This window comes from Streptopelia decaocto (genome assembly GCF_964273445.1).
Source record: "Streptopelia decaocto genome assembly, chromosome: 5".
In the NCBI taxonomy this organism is placed as follows: Eukaryota; Metazoa; Chordata; class Aves; order Columbiformes; family Columbidae; genus Streptopelia; species Streptopelia decaocto.
Window position 1 is genome coordinate 35012955 of NC_138659.1, and position 23833 is coordinate 35036787.

The 23833-nt window shown below is 47.7% G+C and overlaps 1 protein-coding gene across 3 annotated transcripts in view; it reads right to left on the minus strand.

Annotated features, from left to right (window-relative positions):
* Positions 1-79: 79 nt before the first annotated feature.
* Positions 80-23833, minus strand: part of MICU1 (mitochondrial calcium uptake 1) — a 103688-nt gene continuing 79934 nt past the window's right edge. For all 3 annotated transcript variants that reach the window (XM_082052383.1, XM_082052385.1, XM_082052384.1), the window contains 4 exons: positions 11337-11474; positions 9457-9565; positions 2934-3023; positions 80-939 (listed from right to left, as the gene is read on the minus strand). In XM_082052383.1, the coding sequence (XP_081908509.1) occupies positions 779-939; positions 2934-3023; positions 9457-9565; positions 11337-11474 (498 nt within the window). In that variant the 3' untranslated portion in view covers positions 80-778. The remainder of the gene's footprint in view (positions 940-2933; positions 3024-9456; positions 9566-11336; positions 11475-23833) is intronic.

The following is a 23833-nucleotide window of genomic DNA, read 5'->3' on the forward strand; positions in this document are numbered from 1 at the left end:
TTCCACAACACCCCGTGTCCCCTGACGTGTCCCCGGCCGGAGGGCGACGCGACATGACGTCATCAAAAGACACAAGCCATGAACAACATCTTTACATCATATTTCACAGAGAGGAAATGACCCACTCCCAGTTAAACAAAAGATAAATTAATTAGATTCCCCCACTCCCCCCTAAACCCCAGTTGCTCATGCAGGATGGGCAGGAGAGGCGGTCGCTCCGCTATTAATTAATAGTTTTAATTTCTCTTACACCCCTCTGTGGGTGCACCCGGTACAGAGCAGCGATTACCCATGCAGAGGGCTCCAAATTAAAAAAAAACAATTAATTAGAAACACCCCCACGCCAGCTGCTCATGTGGGAGGCGGTTGCTCCACTATTCATTAATAGTTTTACCTTCTCTTACACCCCTCTGCAGGTGCACCCATGCTCTGCACCCCCTGAAGAATATGGGGGAGCAACTGGGCCACCCGAAATCCCAGGGCGGGGGGTTCTCACCGCCCAGCTGCTCCCAGTAGCACAATCGATGTAGAAACAATTTAAAATTAACCCCATGCCCTTTGTAGTAGCATCAAGCAGACGCGACGGGGGCGCAGCCCCAGCAGCTCGATGCCCATCGCAACGCGGAGGTGGCAACAATATCAGCAAGCAGAAGGTGCAAATACAACAGGCTTTGATTTCTAGCTTCGATTCGCAAAAAGATCTCCCGTTGCGAACAGTCCGTGCCGGCCGGAGCCTGGGGCGGGTGTCGGCAGTGACAGGCGCTTGTCCCCAGCCCCGCTATGGTTTGGGGACAGTGAAGTCCCACGCCGTCTCCTGGGCGCATTTCCACATCGCCCGCATCAGGCGCGTGAAGCCCATGTCCTTGGGCTTCTCCAGGCCCCGCATGAGGCGCTGCTTCATGATGGCCACAAACTCCTTGTTGCTCAGCTCACCGTTGCCTGCGAGAAAAAGAATAATTTAAAAAAAAAAAAAAACAATTAGAAACATTCAAACCCGCCCTGACTTTCAAGGGGCAGCAGCCGCAAGTGTGATTTTTTTTCAGAAACTGAAACTGCGTCTGTTTTCTACCTCCCAAAATATCCTGCTGAGCGAGGGTTGCAAATGCAAAGCGAACTTCCTGCTTTTAGGAAATTATTTGAGCGCAGGGAGGCAGAGAATCACAGAATCCCAGAATGTCAGGGGTTGGAAGGGCCCTGGAAAGCTCATCCAGTGCAATCCCCCCATGGAGCAGGAACTCCCAGATGAGGTTACACAGGAAGGTGTCCAGGTGGGTTGGAATGTCTGCAGAGAAGGAGACTCCACAACCCCCCTGGGCAGCCTGGGCCAGGCTCTCCCACCCTCACCATGGAGAAGTTCCTTCTCAAATTTAAGTGGAACCTCCTGTGTTCCAGTTTGCACCCACTGCCCCTTGTCCTATCACTGGTTGTCACCGAGAAGAGCCTGGCTCCATCCTCCTGACACTCCCCCTTTCCGTCTTGATCCCCATGAATGAGTGACCCCTCAGTCTCCTCTTGTCCAGCTCCAGAGCCCCAGCTCCCTCAGCCTTTCCTCACATGGGAGATGCTCCACTCCCTTCAGCATCTTGGTGGCTGCGCTGGACTCTCTCCAGCAGTTCCCTGTCCTGCTGGAACTGAGGGGCCACAAATGGACACAAGATTCCAGGTGTGGTCTCCCCAGGGCAGAGTAGAGGGGCAGGAGAACCTCTCTGACCTACTGACCACCCCCCTTCTAATACACCCCAGGATGCCATTGGCCTAGAGCACAGATCTTTCTTAATGGAGAAGAAGGGAAGATTCATTAAAGCAATCTAGGGAGGTTATTGAGAATTATGCCATGTAAGTTTATGTTAAAAATAAGATGATAGTAAACTGGGGCAAATTTTATTCCAGAGCTGCTTAACCACCAATAAATAAAAACCTCTGGGATTTTTATTTAGGGTGCTGGTTGATTGGAAGGGACAGCAGCAGGGCACAGCGCCACTGGCAGCCTGACACTCGTCGCTGAGGGGCTGACGCCTTCTGCCGCCTGCGCCTCTTTTCCACTTGATTCCACTTGATTCCCCACTCGATTCCTCCTCTGGCAACCACCACCTTTCCCTGCAAAGCTCTGCTCTCAAAATATTTAGCAGATTCTCCTATGAGAGGATGCAAATGGCGAATATTTGGTTACACTTGGGTTCACTGTAATCTCCATCTGGCTTGAGGATCATGTCAGAAAGTGGCGCTGAAGCGCAGAAGAAAATAAGTGATGTAACCTTAGAAAGGTGCAAAGAGGCAGGTGGGGGCAAAGCCAAGGGGGACAACAAGCAATAACGTAATTCAGGAGGCTTTTTTATGTTCGTATTTATATCAGAAAGCAAACAACTGTCGATTTATGCATCACTGCTGCCACTCAGAGCTGCCAAATCCTGGTGAGCAGACGTGGAGAAGCAGGGCACCAGCGAGGTCTCTGGTTTTGGCTCAATAGTTTTGGACAAATGCAGAATTTTGCTGCTTTCCAAGTCTTAACTGCTGCCATCATTCTCTGAAGGTAAATACCTCACTAATTCTCATTAAAACAACCTGAGAGTGCCTCAGCATAGCAGCAAGCCACCCCAAACTGCTCACATCCTCTGCGGGCCAGCAAAGCAACCACCTTCCCAGCAGGGCACAGAGCTGCCATTAATTAATTAAGCTGATCTTTGTCCAGGAGTTTGGAGATGAAGTACAACAGAGGCTCGTTTCCAACACTGGAGCACAATAGCTCATTTTGTTAAATAAAACAGAGTTGGAGGTGGAGGGAGGAAAAAAAAGCTGTGTAGCAGTGATGTGTGGATGCAAACACATCTGGCGCTTTAAGATGAACATCTGGTGAGCCGGGTACCACCAGCCACCCCTCCGAGAAGGGCAGCAGCGTCAGCCCAAAGGAACAGGGCGAGGTTGGGGTCACTCACCGTCGCAGTCGAAGAGGGCGAAGACCACGTCGCACACGTGGTCCGAGAGCTCCACCTTGGCCACCGTCCTGGCCACTTGCTGCATCGTCACTGCAACAGAGAGAGGGCACAAGGTGAGCGAGACGTCGGGATCTGCCGCGAGAAGACTCTTGTTCCTCCGCACAAAACGTGTCGTGTTCAAAGAGGCTGCAAATAAGCCTCATCCTCAGAATGTTCAACATGAGCCCCAAAAACCAGGCTCCTCATTGCCTTGGCCTTCCTACTGCAGCACCACACAGGGTGCGGAGAGGCTGCTGGTGAGTGCCGATGTGCTGACACCCGTATGTTCGAGATAAACACTAAAACCACCAAGATCAGGTTGGTTGTTTGGCTTTTTTCCTCCCTTTGGTTCCAAAATCAGAAGGCGTGTCAGCACTACAGCAAACACCAGGTGGGAAACCTCTCCTGATGGGCTTGATGCACACGGCAGCTCCTTCTGACCGCGTTGCGAAGATGACAACGCTATGAACCGACTACTCCAACAGTCTAGGAATAATAAAAAACCCACTTTTTTTTCTGTTAAGCAATTGCAGAATGAACCCATCCGACTCTCTCCCTGCGCCAGGCTCTGCAGCAAGCGGACAAGGTTAACCTTGCAATAAAATAAAGAGTTGTAATGAATTATTTCACTTCCTCGCCCTCCCCAGACTGGCGGCTGAGCTCATCAGCAAAGCAGCAAGCGGTGGTTTTATTCACAGCCCTAGAAAAGAGCAATCTGCAGAGCTATCAATCCGGCGGGGTTATGCAGTAGATTTTGCTGCATAAAGAGGAAAAAAGTATGTTATTTTAAAGTTAAATTGCTGGCCTACCAAGCCTGACCCAAGAAAACCCTGTCTGGAGAGACAGTGAGACCAGAAATGGACATTTCACCTCAACAGAGACGAAGCGTTTGCTGCGGAGCTCCCCTTTAGCAAGGTAAATGGGGGAAGTCGTGCGACGCAAAAATCAGATTGAAACAAACTGAAAAATAAGCCTCTGCTTTCACTCACAACATCTTCTGGGTTCTGGTTTTCCGGTCCCTTTGATCCTTCAGAAATTGTGAAGAGTTACGTGGCAGAAAGGAAAAAAATAAGAGCCCAATCCACACGGTAACTGGATTAATTAGAAACTGCAGAAGGTGTTTCTAATAAGATTTTTCTTTTCTCGTGAATGTTCAGATTACTGGTTCTTTCCACCCAATTCCTGCTCCCCTGAGTGAGGTTTGGGGTTTTTGGGGAGGGGTGCTTTTCCCCTTTTATAAAATCCTTCCTTTTACTAAGTAATGCAGGAGAAAACTGAAATTAAACGGAAGGTGGACTAATATATATAATCTTGAGCAGGCACCCACTGGTTCCCTGTAATTATTCTGAGTTAAAATCCTTTCCTACATGGCAGATGTGGCTCTGGTCTGCCGTTTTTACTCTATATTTCAGTTCTGTTATCATCAATGGGGTTTAGGTAAAAGAACCGATTTATCTACACTTATTCCTCAGCTTATTTTTCTCCCCTGAAAGTCCTTCAGCTGGGCGGGACTTTAAAACACCTGCACTTTGGACAGAGGTTTAAGTGCTGGAAGCCTCTTCTTAGCTTAGAGACACACCTGCAAACAGCAAAAGCAAATCCGCGTTTCCTCAGGCAGCAGCACCAAATGTCATTTAACTCCTTTTTAAATGCAAATCTTCTTTAATGGTGCTCAACCAAGCTCCAATACCACAATCTCCCTCCCAGTGCCCCGTTTGCCCTGCCCAAAAAGTGATTTGCTATAGTCTTATATGGAAATGATATATAAATATTCCTTTAATTATAAGTCATGTTTTCTGCTGGGTTTTCACCTCCCTCCTTCCATCTCTACAGGGTGTTGCCTGATCCTTCCCTCTTTTTCGAGGTGTCGAAGCCACAGTTCTACCAGCTGTGATTTGTACTTACGGCCACTGGTTGCTGCTTCCTCTCTTATTAACCCAACTGCGCAAGTGTCACCTCCCTCGGGTTGTTCTTGCTCAATGGAAAAATCCTGCAAAGCTGTTATTTTACAGGGGCTGCACGACTGTGCTGCGCTTGGTGATGATTTCGTTGGTTTTTAAGGAGTCATAATGGAAAGTGTCTCTGCTTTCCACTCTGAAACACACGCTCCGGACTACGAGGTGCCTCAGTGAGGCAAATAAAATGGAACTAAACCTCCCAGCGTCATTTCTCTACCATTTTGCAAAATGAAACGGGGTGATGTGTGGGGAAACATCTCACGCAAAGCTTGTCCAGATTTGGGGTCTGGAATGGCTGCATCCACCTCCGCATGGGAAAGGCTCCTGGATTTTATACCACTGCAAATGAGTTCCGTGTTTCTATCTTGAAAAGCTGTGTGGCTTTTAAAATTACAAGTGTTAGTATCTCCCGCTGGTTCCTTTAATGAGCCATCTGAGTTATTTCACGCAAGTTTAGCGCGTGACACAGTTAACTTTTCTTCCCACTGCAGTTCCCATCACCGTGAGCGATGCCTCACCAAGCACTCACAAACAGGGCTTTTCTAGGGGCGAGAGCCTCACCAGATGGCAAACTTCACTTATTTTTCCTCTGTCTTGAGATTAATCACACATTATGGCCAAAATAACAGGCAGCTGGGCTGCTGCCTTTGTTTCCCAGGGTGACAGGCACAGGGCTCCCTGCCCTGGTATCTTCATTTTAAACATCCCAATTGGAAACATCAGATGCCACCGCTGGCAATATAGCTAGCAAAAAAATCTATTTAACCTTTTCAAACCATTTGCATCCGTTCATACCACAATACCCGTCCAGAAGAGAGATGTACAAACCCTACACCATCCTGGGGCACAGCACATTTTTCTTTTTGCTTCTCAAAATGTGAGGCTGCAGTCAAGTGGCAACTATTTTGTCATTGAAGCATGACGGAAAGTCAGGGAAATCACACTCCTGGGGAAAAAGTGGAGCTACTGGCCCAAAGGCACAGTAGATCCACTGTGATATTTGCAGTCATAAATAAGTAAAGAAATGGGATTCCAACACAAAAAGTGGTTTCTAAACTGAACAGTATTCAGTATCTTCTAGGAGCTGTTGATCTCTGTAGAGCTTGTCCTCGGGACATACACGTCAACACACAGCAAAGGTGACAAGCCATGACCCTCGCTTGCCTCTGCAAGAGACCAGATCTCATTGTGTGACTCCTTGCAAACCATCACAAATACTCATCTTGAAGACGTCCCTGCTCATTTCCAGGGGGTGTTGGACTAGATGACCTTTGGAAGTCCCTTCCAAACCAAACTATTCTGTGATTCTTACAGGGAGGCTGTTGCATCTCCAACCCTGTGGCCCTGGGCTAGTAGCTGTAGGTGACCTTGTTGGACTAGGGGGTCTCTAGAGATCTCCGCCACCCTCGCCCACCCTACAGACGTCCTGCCCACCCAGCTAATGGGGTTGACCTACATGGGATCACCCCAGAGGAGCAATCTGAGCTTTGCCTCTATGGGTGACCAACTTGTTCCACCCAGCTCTGAAAGCAGATCCAAACGAGCAGCAGCTCAATGACAAATACCTGCAGCACTCCAAACTCACCTCTACCTCCTTCCAAGGCTGTGCTGCCATCCAGCGAGACCTGGACAAGCTAGAGAGTTGGGCGGGGAATAACCTAATGAAATTTAACAAGGGGAAGTGTAGAGTCCTGCATCTGGGCAAGAACAACCCCAGGTTCCAGTATAGGTTGGGAAATTACATATTAGAGAGCAGTGTAGGGGAAAGGGACCTGGGGGTCCTGGTGGGCAACAGGATGAGCATGAGCCAGCACTGGGCCCTTGTGGCCAGGAAGCCAATGGTACCTGGGGTGGATTAGAAGGGGGGTGGTCAGTAGATCAGAGAGGTTCTCCTTCCCCTCTACTCCACCCTGGTGAGACCCCATCTGGAATACTGTGTCCAGTTCTGGGACCCTCAGTTCCAGCAGGACAGGGAACTGCTGGAGAGAGTCCAGCGCAGGGCAACAAAGATGATTAAGGGAGTGGAGCATCTCCCTTATGAAGAAAGGCTGAGGGAGCTGGTGCTCTTTAGTTTGGAGGAGACTGAGGGGTGACCTTATTAATGTTTATAAATATATAAAGGGTGAGTGCCACGAGGATGGAGCCAGGCTCTTCTCGGTGGCAAACAATGATAGGACAAGGGGTAATGGGATCAAGCTGGAACACAAGAGATTCCACTTAAATTTGAGAAAAAACTTCTTCGCAGTGAGGGTGATGGAGCACTGAACAGGCTGCCCAGGGGGGTTGTGGAGTCTCCTTCTCTGCAGACATTCAAAACCCGCCTGGACATGTTCCTGTGCGACCTCACCTGGGCATTCCTGCTCCAGCAGGGGGATTGGACTGGATGAGCTTTTGAGGTCCCTTCCAATCCCAAACATACTGTGAAACTGTGAAATTCCCCGTCAAGTCCGCAGCCTTTTCAAGCTCCACGCTTCAAAAAGAAAAAGATCTTCTGTTTACCCCGCCGGGGCTCAACCATCTCCCCTGGCACTGGCCCATCTCTACCCAAGCGCATCCGCGCCCCAGAACACACCAGAATCAACGGCGGTTCTCTGCCAGCACCGGCACGACGGCTGCTCGGAAAGTCTGGCTGCATACAGTGCAATTCACACCCTCAAAAGGGGACTCGGCGACAAACTGGGCTCCTGTCCTGCTGCCAGCTCTAAGCCCAGGCTGGGGAAGTTTTCTAAGTAATGCTTATGATTTCAGAGAATGATGGCTATTATGTTTCTGGTAAAATGAAAGATAGAGTAACAAATAATCTGTGTGTTACTCTATGGGTCATTAAAATACAGGTTTATGATCCTTTTTAGAAGAGGAGGCGACTTTAATTCAACACAGAAAACAGGCTGTCAAGCCCTGACTGTTTGGTGCCATCCACTTTTTTCACTTTTAAATTTTAAACAGCTCTTTTAAAATGATAATGACATTCGCTGCATTAGGTTAGCAGCAGTTTATTTGACACACAACCTATCCTCTTCCTCCCCGCTATATGATGAGTAATTTTAACTTCTTTTTTTTACTAAGCTTGATTTTTAGAAGAGCGCACCCCACTTATTGCTCATTTGATTTGTGGGTGCAATACCCAGACTCAGAGCGCAGGTGTATGGAAACAGGTAACGTATGGACAATTTACACAGGGGAGCACACATATCCCTGCTGCAAAAACCCAGATGTATCACCACAGCTTGATTTGCGCCTTCGTTAAGGCCACAGCAAACAGCACGAGCTCATTACTTGCACATAATTAAAAAGCAATCGCACTGATTTATCAACTGCGCACGGACCTAAATACTCCATGAATGCATATTCCACGACCAGGCAGTTGCTAATTTGCTGTAGACAGGGAGTGAATTGGATTTGCTGGGATGCTGCAGAAAGGGCTCTGTGCGGTGGCAGCACATACACACTTCAGATACGTTTTTTTCCTGCTCCTTTTTACTTTTAAATGAAAGAAAAACCTATCAGGTTCTTTAAGTCTTAAGATAACGGTGATCTAAACCAAAGAGTACGGATGATTTCCCCCCAAAAAATCAAAGATGAGGAGGGCTGTTGACATATACAAGTAGAGATGTGACATGTTTGACTCCCTCTGCAATTCCACTGCCCAAAAACCTATTAAAGTCTTAATATTGCCATAACAGCAGTGCTTGGAAGAATCGCTTACTTCCAAACCATTTAATTTTGGATTTGCCTAAACGCATCACCTTTAACTTTCTAGTAGACAAGAGTTTCCATTTAGCCTAAAAAAAAACAACTTTCAATGAGTCTGCCAGAGTTTTGTAAGGTTTTTTTATATTCCCAGTCTGAGCATTTAAAAAAAAAAAAACAATTCTTACAAAAAGATGCAGAAAAGCAAAGCACCCACTTGTCACAGACCACTTTTCTTTTTTTAAAATGTATGGTGGGTTTTGGTTGGTTGGTTTTGGTTTTTAAGCAGATCTGAGAAGATCCGCGATAGGGATTAGCTCAGAAAAGGAAATACACGATGAGGTGAAGGAGAATACAGGGTGGTCTGATGGATAAACCACGCTGTTACCACGCTCCCCGGGAAACACCAGCTCTGGGGTTTATTCAGCCACCCACGGCCTCTGGACTGCACGTTATTTGAAAAGAGTCTGCTCTGGACAGGCTTTAATACTACTTACAATACTGCTTCTCTTTGCCAATGGTATTTTTAAGAAAGAGAATAAATCACCATGGTATCACCGCTTCCAAATGGGTCACCATGAAATCACTGCTCCCTAGTCTATTCAGGCTATACATTTCAGCCTATTTTCCTCTCTATTTCTAAACCTGGGAAAGCATAAAGCCTGGAATCCCTCTTTAGCCATTGGACATAGCATGTTAAACCTCTCGTTACAGAGAGGAACGGTGATTTCGGTCCACTCTGAGCCTGGGCTCACTTGACATCTTCCCAACTCCAAAGACATGGCACGAGTCGCGCTCCCTCAAGCTTTCAGCGCCTGTCTCACAAGTTTCAATACCTTTGTCAAGCGAAGCTCCAGCCATGTGGTAGAAGCTCAAAGCCGTGTCCACGTCATTGATGTTCTTCAGAAAAGTGAAGAAGCTCTCCACCTCCTCAAATGTCAGCCCCTAGGACAGAAACGACAGCCTTACAGCGACTGGAAAAGGAGATTGTGACGGTCCTTGGGTAACCCGTGACAAAGGGACTCGTGGGCGTGAAGCTGTAGCCGGAGGGGAATTAACCCGAAGAGCATTTCTCTGGCCCTCATTCTGCAGCCACCTCTCGCCTACATCAGACCCATGAGCCTGTGGTTCAGATGCAGGAGGCCACTGCAAGCAAATTAACTTTATTTTATTTCTTTTTACAAACCTGCACAATTGCAATAGCAACGATGAAATAGCACAAGCACTGGACAGTCAAGGGTTTACGCGTTACGTGTTTAAGTGTTTACGCGTTACGTGTTTCCGTGTCAAACGTTTACGCGTTGCGTGTTTAAGTCTTTACGCGTTACGTGTTTCCGTGTCAAACGTTTACGCGTTGCGTGTTTAAGTCTTTACGCGTTACGTGTTTCCGTGTCAAACGTTTACGCGTTGCGTGTTTAAGTCTTTACGCGTTACGTGTTTCCGTGTCAAACGTTTACGCGTTGCGTGTTTAAGTCTTTACGCGTTACGTGTTTCCGTGTCAAACGTTTACGCGTTGCGTGTTTAAGTCTTTACGCGTTACGTGTTTCCGTGTCAAACGTTTACGCGTTGCGTGTTTAAGTCTTTACGCGTTACGTGTTTCCGTGTCAAACGTTTACGCGTTGCGTGTTTAAGTCTTTACGCGTTACGTGTTTCCGTGTCAAACGTTTACGCGTTGCGTGTTTAAGTCTTTACGCGTTACGTGTTTCCGTGTCAAACGTTTACGCGTTACGTGTTTAAGTCTTTACGCGTTACGTGTTTCCGTGTCAAACGTTTACGCGTTACGTGTTTCCGTGTCAAACGTTTACGCGTTACGTGTTTAAGTCTTTACGCGTTACGTGTTTACGCATTATGTGTTTACGTGTCAAACATTTACACATTACGTGTTTAAGTGTTTACACATTAAGTGTTTTACGCGTTACGTGTTTAAGTGTTTTACGCGTTACGTGTTTAAGTGTTTTACGCGTTACGTGTTTAAGTGTTTTACGCGTTACGTGTTTAAGTGTTTTACGCGTTACGTGTTTAAGTGTTTTACGCGTTACGTGTTTAAGTGTTTATGCGTTACGTGTTTAAGTGTTTTACGCGTTACGTGTTTAAGTGTTTATGCGTTACGCGTTTACGTGTCAAACGTTTTTGCGTTACGTGTTTAAGTGTTTACGCGTTACGTGTTTCCGTGTCAAACGTTTACGCGTTACGTGTTTCCGTGTCAAACGTTTACGCGTTACGTGTTTCCGTGTTTGCGCGTTACGTGTTTCCGTGTTTAACGTCATGTGTTTGCGCGTTACATGTTTAAGTGTTAGCGCGTTACGTGTTTAAGTGTTTAGCGTTATGTGTTTGCGCCTTACGTTTTGAACGCGTTACGTGTTTAAGCGTTAGCACATTATGTGTTTAAGTGTTAGCACGTTACGGGTTAGCGTGTTACGTGTTTAAGTGTTAGCGTTACGTGTTTAAGTGTTTACGCGTTACGTGTTTGCGCTTTAAACGGTTACACGTTACGTGTTTACGCATTGAGTATTTAAGTGTTAACGCATTACGTCATTACGCGTTCACACGGTTACGTGTTTCAGCGGTTACGCAGTAAGTGTTTAAGTGTTTACGCGTTAACTGTTAACGTGTTTCCGCGGTGAAGTGAGGATTGCACTGGATGAGCTTTCGAGGTCCCTTCCAACCCCTGACATTTTGGGACTCTGTGACTTCCCGAATTTGCCGCCACACTGACCTCCCCATCTTGAAATTGCTTCTTGAGCTGCTTCAGCATGACGGTGAGCTTCTTGGACTGCACCCCGCTGTAGGCCAGCAGCATGCTGCCGAACTGCCGCTCTGTGATGCGCCCCTCCACCGGGTCGTGCCGCTCAAACTGCAAAAATAGGCGAAAAAAATAAATATAAAGAGAGTGATTCAAACAAGCCTGTGCAGAAGGAAGCTCCATCCAGGGGGAGGGTGTAAAAAGCCACTGTAAAACACCCAACATTGCAGGAAAGACTCATGAAGAGGTCGTCTTCATGCATTTGAATAATTGCTTTCCCCAGGACGGTCTCCGTCAATAAGTCAACATTTTCCATACGTGCTATTCCTTGGACAACTATTGGAAGAAGTCTCTGTATCTCACCTTCCTATTAGGATGGTGCACAAGGTTTTGACCACTAATTTTAAGTCATTAATAATCAGGTTCAAACACTTCTTAATTAATCAAAATAGGAACCATTACAGTCAACACATTTTTGCCAATGAGAAATAAGTTAGCTTATTTCTGTAGTGTAAAAATTGAATTTGCTTGTTGTCTAACATCATTTCCATAGTCCAAAACAAACAGCAAGAAATAAGTTATTAGCAAAAAAACCACAAAGCAAGAAAAGCGCATTAAAGTGACGTATAACGTAACCACATTTGTTTAAGATTGTATTCCAAGACCAAGTGGCAAATGTCAACAACGCAACACCCACAATTCCTTGTGCACCAATCTGATAGTTTCATCTCGCAGGGGGACAGCATTTGTAAAGCTGGACTTGAAAAGGCAGGATGATTATTTTGAGCTTGGAACCCAATCCAGTGTGCACAGGTCTCCAAAGGGCTGGGAAGCAAGAAGAAACACAAGGTGCTCCTCACGGCTTGGAGTTCTGAACAAGCAGCCAGAGACCTTTTTTAATCAAAAACCTGCACAGGACTGCGCCAATGTGCTTCAAAAGAAGCGCAAATTGGGGCAGAGAAAGGTTTTCCCCGTTAATCCGTCTCTCCAGCAGCAGCCGATGTTCTCCCAGCTTTCGCTGCAGGGGAGGAGGGAAGAGCAATTCCCCACCTTGGGAAGGTGCTGGGTTGGAGAACCAGGCCTCTGTTAGATCAGTAACGCGGATTTAATATTTTCCTGCTTTTTCCCCACCTCTGTGTACACGTAGAAACATCCACATCAGACTTCAACAGACTTCGTTTCCACGGATCTCAGCATTCAGGATCCTTTATGCGATTTCCTTCAAATTTACCAGAAAAACATACGAGCTACACCGCAGCTGATCCCAAGCCAGCAGATGACGTTTAACAACAAAATTAACTTGTTAAACTCCTACAGAACAACTCGGTATCACTGACTTGACATCAGATTGCTCGGCGAGTTCACTGGTTCTGCCCCAATCCCTCTTCTCTGCTTAATTACGCAGCTGACGAAAAAGCGAACGACCGAGATCAAGGTGGGGAGATGAAAGCAAACAGCTTCACCAGCTTTGCTTTCAACCCTTGCATAGGCAGAGCTCAAGCTATGGCAGCTATATATGGTTTTAATATACAGTGCTCTTCAGCTATGCTACATAGCAACGAGGCTGCTTACAAACAGCTCTTACAATTTCCGTGCTAATGCGAAGCTGGGGGTAAATATTTGCAAAAAATATGGAGCTTTTTACTGCCAGATGATACAGACTTTGGGGTTTATTCACGATGCAAAACATCAGCCTCTCCCCTTCTCGCGTGCTGGGGAAACTCATTTGGAGAAGTCCGTGTTCTTCATTAAAGAGACGAGATAGTCGTCTCTGCCATGTTTGAAGAACGCAAAGAAGTTCTGCAATACCCAAGGGACACAGAAATTGGCAGCCAGTGCTGTTTCAAAAGCAGCACCGATGCTTTCTTCTACTGTAATATTCCTAATTCCGCCCAGAGGACACAAACCAGTATTTTTCTACCAACTACCTTCAAATATCACAGAACCACAGAATCGACTGGATTGGAAAAGACCTCAGAGATCATCAAGTCCAACCCTTGGTCCAACTCTAGTCCGTTTACTAGATCATGGCACTAAGTGCCATGTCCAATCTCAGTTTAAAAACCTCCAGGGCCGGTGAGTCCAGCACCTCCCTGGGCAGCCATTCCAATGCCTGACCACTCTCTCTGCACAGAATTGCTTTCTAATCTCCAGCCTCAATTTCCCCTGGCAGAGTTGAAGCCCATGCCCCCTTGTCCTATTGCTGACTGCCTGGGAGAAGAGCCCAATCCCCACCTGGCTAGAACTGCCCTTCAGGTAGTTCTAGAGAGTGCTGAGCTCACCTCTAAGCCTCCTCTTCTCCAGACTAAACAAGCCCAGCTCCCTCAGCCTCTCCCCATAGGGCTTGTGTTCAAGTCCCTTCCCCAGTCTTGTTGCTCTTCTCTGGACCCGCTCCAGCACTTCAATCTCTTTCCTGAGCTGAGGGGCCCAGAACTGAACACAATACTCCAGGTGTGGCCTCCCCAATGCAGAGCACAGGGAAGGATCACTGCCCTTGTCCTGCTGACCACACTGGTTTGGATACAGGACAGGATGCCATTGGCCTTCTTGGCCACCTGGGCACACTGTTGGCTCATGTTGAGCTTCCTGTCCATTAGTCCCCCCAGGTCCCTTTCTGTCTGGCTGCTCTCCAGCCACTCTGTGCCCAGCCTGGAGCGCTGCAGGGGGTTGTTGTGGCCAAAGTGCAGCACCCGGCACTTGGCCTTATTGAACTTCATCCCATTGGAATCAGCCCATTCTTCCAGTCTATCCAGATCCCTCTGCAGAGCCATCCTGCCTCCCAGCAGCTCGACACTCCCTCCCAACTTGGTGTCATCAGCAAATTTGCTGATGATGGTCTCAATCCCCTCATCTAAATCGTCAATAAAGATGTTAAACAGGACTGGACCCAACACTGACCCCTGGGGAACACCACTAGTGACTGGCCGCCAGCTGGATGCAGCCCCATTCACCTCAAATTTTATCAGACCATGAGTTAGCATCTTTTATTACAGGATAAGAAATGGGTCTCTAAAGCTCATACGTGGCAAGTATGCTTAGAGAAGCCTGGAGTTGGTGTCTAAAGGTGCTCTCCCCCTACCCCGTATTAAAGGAGTGGACACTGCGCAGCTCCACAGCGTAACACAAGCAGCGCAGCTCCCTGCAGTCCTGCAGATGGGGAAATAAAATTAAAAGGTTAACTTCTTACTATTTTGTTTTGTTGGGTTTTTTTTTGTAACTGGGCGTTGGGATAGTGGACAGATGCAAAGAAAACACGAGAAATGTTTGTTTTAAATGTCATTTTTCTCCTGACGTGTCTCATGCAAAGCCTTCTGGTGCCAACTTTGGGGTAAGAATCGGGATTATTCTCCAAACACCATGCTGAGGAAGCGCAATGATGAAACGTGTTTTTTCGGCCCAGTTTCCCTCTTCCGTTCCCATTTTCAGACACGACCCTGAGATGTTCGAAGTCACGGTCCCACTGTGGGTCTCTGCGAGCCCTTTGCTCCCCTGGCCCAGGGTTTCCCCAATAAAAGAAGGAGGACCCGGGTAATTATAGACCCGTCAGCCTCACCTCTGTCCCTGGGAAAGTAATGGAACAGCTTGTCCTTGGTGCCATCTTAAGGCATATCAAGGATAAGAGGGTTATTAGGGGCAGTCAGCATGGCTTTACCAAGGGTAAGTCATGCTTGACCAACCTCATAGCCTTTTATGAGAATGTAACAAGGTGGATGGATGAGGGCAGAGCGGTGGATGTGGTCTACCTTGACTTCAGTAAAGCCTTCGACACAGTCTCCCACAGCATCCTCACAGCTAAGTTGAGGAGGTGTGGTCTAGACAATAGAGTAGTGAGGTGGGTTGCAAACTGGCTTGAGGAGAGAAGCCAGAGAGTGGTAGTCAATGGTGCGGAGTCCAGTTGGAGGCCAGTATCTAGTGCAGTGCCTCAGGGGTCAGTACTGGGGCCAGTATTATTCAAGATATTCATTAACAATTTGGATGAGGGAATAGAGTGACTATCAGCAAGTTTGCTGATGACACCAAGCTGGGAGGAGTGGCTGACACTGGAAGCTGTGCTGCCATCCAGAGACCTGGACAGGCTGGAGAGTTGGGCGGGGAATAACCTGATGAAATTTAACAAGGGAAAGTGCAGAGTCCTGCATCTGGGCAGGAACAACCCCAGGTTCCAGTACAGGCTGGGAAATTACATATTAGAGAGCAGTGTAGGGGAAAGGGACCTGGGGGTCCTGGTGGACAACAGGATGACCATGAGACAGCACTGGGCCCTTGTGGCCAGGAAGCCAATGGTATCTGGGGTGTATTACAAGGGTGTCCTGGTTTTGTTAAAAACAAGTTTCTCTTTCAGTGAATTTTGCCTGTCAGCTAAAGCCTTCATATTAACTGCATTTTCCTGGAGAACCAGACACATGTTTTGGTAAACCTAGCAATGGAATGCAAACATATTGATAAGCAAGGATGGACATCTCGCGAGAGGGGCGACGAGAAACAAGTGACCAAGAAACTGACCAACTGTGTATAACATTCCATTCACGTGAATACTTCATATAAAAGTGGAAGATCACGAGGATCTCGTCCCTTTTTTCCCTTCTGCTTATGGCCGACCTTAGGAGAGGATCTTACTGGCCATCCCTGAGAACTGAGGCCTAGTGAGAGACTGAATCCAGCTCCGCTTGGTTGCAGAGTCTAATCCAGGACTTTGGTGGCCGGCTCTGCAGTTGCTGAGACTTTCAAGATTGGTTTTGTATATTTTGTATTATTTTCTCTATTCTTATTAGTAGCATTAGTAAAACATCTTTAATTTTTCCAACTCTCTTCTCTCTGTTCTTCTTTCCCTCCCAATCGCCTGTCCTTAGTGGGAAAAGGGGAGAGGGAGGGGCAAAACGGGGGAAGTGGGGGGGGAGAGGAGGTTAACAATACATCTGCCAGGGTTTTATTGTCACCCCGCAATCTTAACCCTCGACAAAGGGGGATGGTCAGCAGATCAAGAGAGGTTCTCCTTCCTCTCTACTCTGCCCTGGGGAGACCACATCTGGAATATTGTGTCCAGTTCTGGGCCCCTCAGTTCCAGCAGGACAGGGAACTGCTGGAGAGGGTCCAGCGCAGGGCAACAAAGATGATTAAGGGAGTGGAGCATCTCCCTTATGAAGAAAGACTGAGGGAGCTGGGGCTCTTTAGTCTGGAGAAGAGGAGACTGAGGGGTGACCTTATTAATGTTTATAAATATATAAAGGGTGAGTGCCACGAGGATGGAGCCAGGCTCTTCTCGGTGGCAAACAACGATAGGACAAGGGGTAATGGGATCAAGCTGGAACACAAGAGGTTCCACTTAAATTTGAGAAGAAACTTCTTCTCAGTGAGGGTGACAGAGCACTGAACAGGCTGCCCAGAGAGGTTGTGGAGTCTCCTTCTCTGGAGACATTCAAACCCGCCTGGACATGTTCCTGTGCGACCTCACCTGGGTGTTCCTGCTCCAGCAGGGGGATTGGACTGGATGAGCTTTTGAGGTCCCTTCCAATCCCAAACATACTGTGATGCTGTGTGAAACACATGTACGGTTGAAGGATTACCTGGGGAAAGCTGGTACGTTAAGAATAATGCTGTAATTCCCAATCCACGTCCGCAGCTGTGCAGCTGGGAGAACGGCAGACAAGCAGCTTTGAGCAGGACTACTCGTAACATTAGGATTACTCGTAATACTTAATGCGAACTAACTTCCACATCTCAGATGTCACTATTGAAAACTGAGAAACTAAGTTGTCTGATTCAGTGGCACCTATAACTAGAAGTTCACAGCTAGAGAATAATGGGGAAAAGATGCTTATTCCTCCTGTGATCCACCCTCTCAGCTTCTGGTCCGGGGGGTTTTAGGGAGCGCTTTGATGGGAAGCTGCAGCTGGACTGATAGGTTTGAACAGCCATATGACAAGTTCTCCCTCTAAGAAGTTGCCTAATGCCACTTAGCACCCCCTGATTCTTTTAACATTCCAAAATCAAAGCGTACTGGCCCAAAAGTTTCCTGGCAGGGACTACGGGCACACTTCAATCACCGCTTGGTGCAAGGGAAGGATGGACAGAGGTGAAGCAAAACATGCAAACTGTGGAGTTTGGCCAACCTGCTCTAGACCAGGCACTGAGGATTCTTCTGTACTACAAGGAAAATCTTAAACAAGCCCTTCTGGAAGCAGATCTACCTACAGCATCTGTTCAAAATAATGCCAGCATTCAAGTATGAGGATCCCAGCAGCTCTGAGCAGTGGTATTGAAACATGGAGCACAACTACCACGCTGATGTCTCCAGTATCTTGCAAAACGTATTGAAAAATGCAGCAGGGCACCCATCCCACTGCCCTCATCCAAGTCTCCATCTCTGCTTTTGTCTTTCAATTGGGAGATCATGAGAGGACAAAATAAAGATAAAACCAATCTAGGATGAAGGAACTAAAGTAATTGTTCATAGAAGTCTCTTTAAAGCATAAAACTGTCCCGAGACGCTGTGAATAAACCAAGTCATTCCCCTTCCCCTGTGGGGAACAAAACAGGTTCCAGTTTTTGATTTCTGCAGGCGGCCATCGGTGTGGCGATGAGTCAAACCACCATGCAAAATTACCCACAAGAAATCTCTTAGAAAGCCTAAAAACCATAGAATTAATGCTGCTTATTCCAGGCCTAGAAAGGGGCTGGCAGGTGAGAGCTGCTCAACAACCAGTTTCGGAATTCAAATGTAATCACCACTGAACGGAGAAAAAGCAACAGAATCATATTCGACAAGAAACTTGGCTTTGAGTGATTCGTGATGGGAAAAACCTTGATTACAGCTTATATAAAAAAACCTCACCTACCCCAACAGCCCGTTTCCCAGCTCCTTGCTGGACCAAAGGTACCACATCTCTGCTCTCCCGCCTTCTCCAATGTCTTCTGGGGGACCAAACGCAGTTCACCCCTCGTCTCCACCCAAAAACAAAGGTGGGTGCAAAGCCCACAGCAATTTCTCTCTCAAGCACTCAATACAGAGTCTGTGAACAGTGTTAAGCGTTAAAATCCCCCAGATACTTGAAAAGGCAGGAAAAAGTGTCCTTTCCCAGGTAATCACGATCCTTTGCCTTCATGCACGTGATGTTGTCGAGGTTATTTTTCCAGTCACTTAGGGGAGAAAAGAAAAAACCCAAAGCCCACTAGGATGGGACTCAGTGCAGACCACGCCGAGACGTATTATAACCAAACAAGCCCTCTGACAGCCCTTTTCCTCTCCATATACATTAAAGAAAGGAAAAGTACGGCCAAGGCCATTGCTCGGATGGCATCGGCTGGCGTGGGATGGAGCAGCTGCCACATGTGACACCCACCATGGGGAAACCGGGGAGGGAACGGTGGTTCAACCCTGTCCAAACCACAGCCCCAAAACATCTACAGTGAGTCCGACACCTCCGGAGCAGCTTCCACCTGCAGCCACTTGGTGCCAGCAGTGGATTGTCAATCCGCACACCGGCAAGGATACAGTACATAATGAAATATAACACTCTCCAGTGTTCTTCCTGCAAGCCAGGACGCCTGGGGTGCTGGAGAAATCAGCCTAAACTGTAGTAGGCAGTATTTTGAAATTCATTCAAAGCCAACGTGGGCACGCAAGGAAACCAAAGGCGCTTCTGTGAGGGTAAGAAGGCAGCAGAAATGGGGCACAGCGCTTCACCCACCGCTAACCCGACCCAGCTTCACTAGCCAGTCCATATACCACACTAGGATACGTTCTACAATCATTTAAAAGACCATCTTTAATCTTAAGCATGTGTGAAATGCTCACACGTCTCCCTCCAAAACAACCCAATCAGAGTGATTAACATCTTCATGTTCCTCTGGGAGCTGAGATGCGGGTAAACTTCCCACTCGCTTTGCTTTCTGTCTGGATAAATAACCCCCCTCTCTTTTCTTCAGTGAATGAGGGAAAGGCTTCACCGCATGTGGCAAATAAACAGACGATTTTCTCTGTTTCCATATCCTCTTAATCGCGTAGCTTTACAGAAAGGCAATACAAGGATCCACCATAAAACGACAGACCCATAATCCGCTTCCAGACTCCACTCGTTTTTTATTCCCCACTAACCCAATTCAGCTTGTCCTGTGGGAAACCAAACGGCACCTCCGTGAAGCATCCAGCCCCAAGCAACTCTGAGACACCATCGCTGGAACGTGTTAAACACGGACACTGGTTTCATCTCTCCTCCTGCCATCACTGCTTAAAAACCCAGCGCTGAAACCCCATCTTAGAGGCTGCAAGTATAAAAAACTGCTTAAAACCAGGGAGCGGTGGATTTTGTGGTTGCTACTGGACTGCACCATGTCCAGATAGAGCAACAGCAGCTCCGCAGCCGCCCGGGGAGGGATGTCAGAGCATCCGAACCCTCGGACAGGGCTCAGTGAGCATCATCGTACAACTCGCAAACAGCCGTAAAAACCTCACACTTCCTAAGTGGAAATTCATCTTCAACTTCTCAGGTTTGGATTTCTCACAAATATTCCTGAACCTTTCTTCTGTACATTTAATGTAGATATTCAAACTAACCACAGCCAGGCATCCCAGCAATATAACGTCTATCCTCTTTAAACACTTCTATTAGCAAAATAACCTAGCTATGTTTTAACAGGCTCTTATATTTCTAGGAAGACTTCTAAAAAACAAACTATGTGTCCCCTAAAATCTCAAACAAGCATCTAAAAAGTAAACATGCGTGCACCGTTTCTTTCCAATTAAGTTAAAAAACCTACAAGGACTTTTGGATGGAGGGAAAAGTGTTAAAGGCTGATTTTCGAGCTTATTTATGCTGGTTAAACAAACACGAACAGTAGAAATATTGCTAATACTAATTCTGTCAGGTTTAGGGGTACTTGGAAAAGGTGACCTGTTCAAGAGCTGCATAATAAGGAACTGAAAGGGTCTGGGAAATAGTGATTTGTAGGGTGATACTCAGATTCACAATATACAACCCTTTTAAAGTGGTGTTTGCTCAAAGCTGTATTTGACAGGCTGTAATACATTATTTATCTGCAAACTACTGCAGCGCTGGCTCTGTTTACTGTCCTGGACAAGCAGGCTGCCAGGATCTCTTGTCAAGTTGCATATACAACTATGACAGAGGAAGAAAAAGGAGGCAAACACTATGCATCTTGCTGAACACCAGCTATCTCTTCCATCAGCAACCGCTAATATATCTGGGAGTAAGGCGTAATGTTTGCAAAGGCACCAAAAAGAGAGTGAGGCAAAAAATCCTAAAAGCTGGAAAGGTCAACGTTCTCAAAATCTTAATTTTTTTTTTGTTAATTATGCTGAAAGGTCCTAGTGCACATCTATCTTAAACACTGGGTTTTGCAGACACAGCCTCATGGAGCGTGCCGGTAACCTGCAAGGAGCCCCTGGACCAGATTGGCAAAGCCCAATTCCATTCTTTGGTAATAAACAGTCGAAGGAACAGCTCTAAAGACTCTCAGAGCTACCTACAGTGGGAGAAACACAAATGAGAAGGATGCGGAGGAGGAAAAGCCCAACACAGCCTTAACCACAGTGTGCTGGCTGCTCTGGGCATCCCCTGCACGCTGGGCAGTGCCAGTGTGGGCAGAACCGGGTCACCCCTGTTCCAGGGCTGGGTAAAGCCCACGGAGAAGCAAAGCACGGGCACCACGACCACAGAGCCCACAGCAATGCAGCAGCTCGTGCCCTGGCGCTGCCGGAGCGGCTGCGGAGCTGGCACGCTGCACCGGCGCCTCCGCCGGCTCGGAAAGCGCTTCTCAGCCTCGTAAAACCAGCCAGAGCATCCCAATTATTTAATTGCGCCTTAACTCCCTCCCCTACCTGATTCCCTGGATTCAAACATGGGTTGTACAGCTGGATCGGGGCAGGAAAAACGCTTCCAATGCTGCCGAGAGCGGCTCGCTTCTCTTCTTTTTCAGTCTTAAAAAACAACATACAAAAGAAAAGGGAGCTATTTTCACATGAGAAAAATCCAATCTCCTAAATGCCTTCCCCGTTTGCTCTTTCCCTCTGCTCTCCAAGAGCAGCTTAAGTGAATACGGAGCAGCCAGGTTAAAAATGTACATGTGTGAGCGCAGCGCAATCCCAGCAGAGCAGGTGTTTGATAGATGCCTTTGAGGTTCCGCTGACCTTGGCACATCGCTGCTGCCTGCAAGGGGAAAACAGCTCATTCCCATCACCGGCAACTTGTTCTGCTTCAAGGAGCAATTAAAAAAGGTTACGTAAAGACGGCCACACCTGAACTTCATCCTCATGAATCAAAGTAACATCTCGCTAGCTCTGAAAAGATCTGGTTTGAAATTCCGTGCGGTGAGGGAATTGAAAGGAAGGAAACCTAAAGAAGGGGAATCGGTGATGCTAAGGGGAAAGGACACATCTGATAAATCAATGGGAAGCACTCGCCTGGCTGCTGGGATGGAGAGGGAGAAGAGATGAGCAACCGCCTCCCAGACCTGGCCCCGTTCATGCCATCCCTGCCCTTGACAATGGTCCCGGTGCCTTGGCGCGAGGAACGGAGCAGCTTTTCCATCCTGCGTGCTCGGAGAATGAGAACAGAGCAAAGTTCAGGAACAGTACGAGTTCCCAGCCCCGCCGCAGGGACACCCGCAGGATGGCACAGCCACAAGTACCGGAGCCAAACTGTTACTCTGAAAAACAGCAATTAAAATCTCCATGGAGCTGATATACACAACTTTATTAATAAATACAGCCCTCTTACACCCTGTTGGAGCTTACGCTGTTTCCGCTTGACCTTGGTGCTCAATTCGCCATGCAAAATAAGCTTGTGGCAGTTAGATTCAGCCTAGCAGGGGAAAGGGGGCTCCTGCATCCCGCTCCCGTGTCCTAATGTGCCAAGAGAAGCAAAGTCAGGAGCTGAAGCACAGACGGCAACACATGGAGGGGCAGAACGGCTCTGTCCTTGGAGACAGAGAGGGGAAAAAGAGCAAGAGGACTAAAGCGTTTGTTCATATAGCAGAAGGACAAAGCAGAATCCAGATACCTGCTGCGAGAATTGCTCATCAGAGATTTCCCAGTCAGCGATTTTAGCGTGCTGTTATCGTGCAGGACCTGATTTGTGTTTGGTTTGGGTCACGCTGAAGAAGCTGGCTGACATTCTCACCCAAGGAAGCACAGCAAGCCCGGTGGGCGATAAGTGTTTCGTTGTTTTCCTATGATTAATAAAACACATTGCCCACGCTCCCGTGGTCACTGCACCTGAGGGGCCACATGAGGATGGAAAACCCGCAGCCCTAAACACCCGCTTCGATTTTTGTCAGCTAACCGGTACATACAAAATGCCTCAGCAACAGCTCCGCAACAACAAAAAGCCACAGAAGCTTTCGAGATGGTTCTTTTCCCACCTTGCTAACGGCATGGAACCCATTACCGGCAGAAAATCCCGGGCAGGAGCTCATGGTGGTCCGAAACCTTCCTCTGTACGGGGTTGACGTGCACAGGTACATCCCCCAGCCCATCCCACAGCCATCCCCAGCCTCTTGCCCATCAGCTTTTGGGACTTAGCTCTTGGTTAACTGAATTGTGCTCACATGAAGGAAAGTATCTATGATAACTAGCTGATTCCTTCTATTTTGACTCAGCGATACACATCTTCACATTCACCTAATTAATCAAAATACCACTCTCGGTGTTTTATTGGCAGGGGTGCTACCAAAGGCTCTGCTGCACTGCGGGAGCAGATTTACACACACTTCATAAACCCAAGGAGCCCGTTGTTACAGAGCAAACCCCTCTACTGCTGCTAACGACACAATAAATAGACATTCCAATAAAATCCTCAAACGGCTTCCCCTGCAGAGCCGCTGCAACCACATTTCAGTCGCCCCGTTGAAATCTGAGCAGAGCAGCAGCATGTACCATGGTGGGTGTCTCACCTTCACCGCTGCATCAAGCGCCCATCCCAAATGAGGAGGTGGCAAAGCTGCTCCTGCACTTTCAAGATATATCCCAGCAATCACAGAATGAGAGTGGCTGGGGTTGAAGGGACCTCTGGAGATCACCCAGTCCAACCCACCTGCTCACGCAGGGTCACAGAGCAGATCACACAGGGTCACGTCCAGGGGGTTTGAATGTCTCAGAGAAGGAGCCTCCACACCCGCTCTGGGCAGCCTGGGCCAGGCTCTGGCACCTCACAGCAAAGAAGTTTCTCCTCATGTTCAGACGGACCCTCCTGTGTTTCAGTCTGTGCCCGTTGCTCCTCACCCTGTCAGACTGCGGCACTGGAAGGGTTTGATCTTGCTGGCATAGACCTTTTCCCCACTTCCTTTTGCAGCCTGTACCGGGGAGGAATTAGTCAGAAACAGCGATTAGAGCGTTCTCTGGCAGAGGCATGAGGCACAGCCTCTGGTACCTGTCCCGTGACAGTCAACCACTCACCCAACTAGTCACACCTTCCCTTAATGAAAAAAGAGACCGAAATTCAACCTGTCTTGCA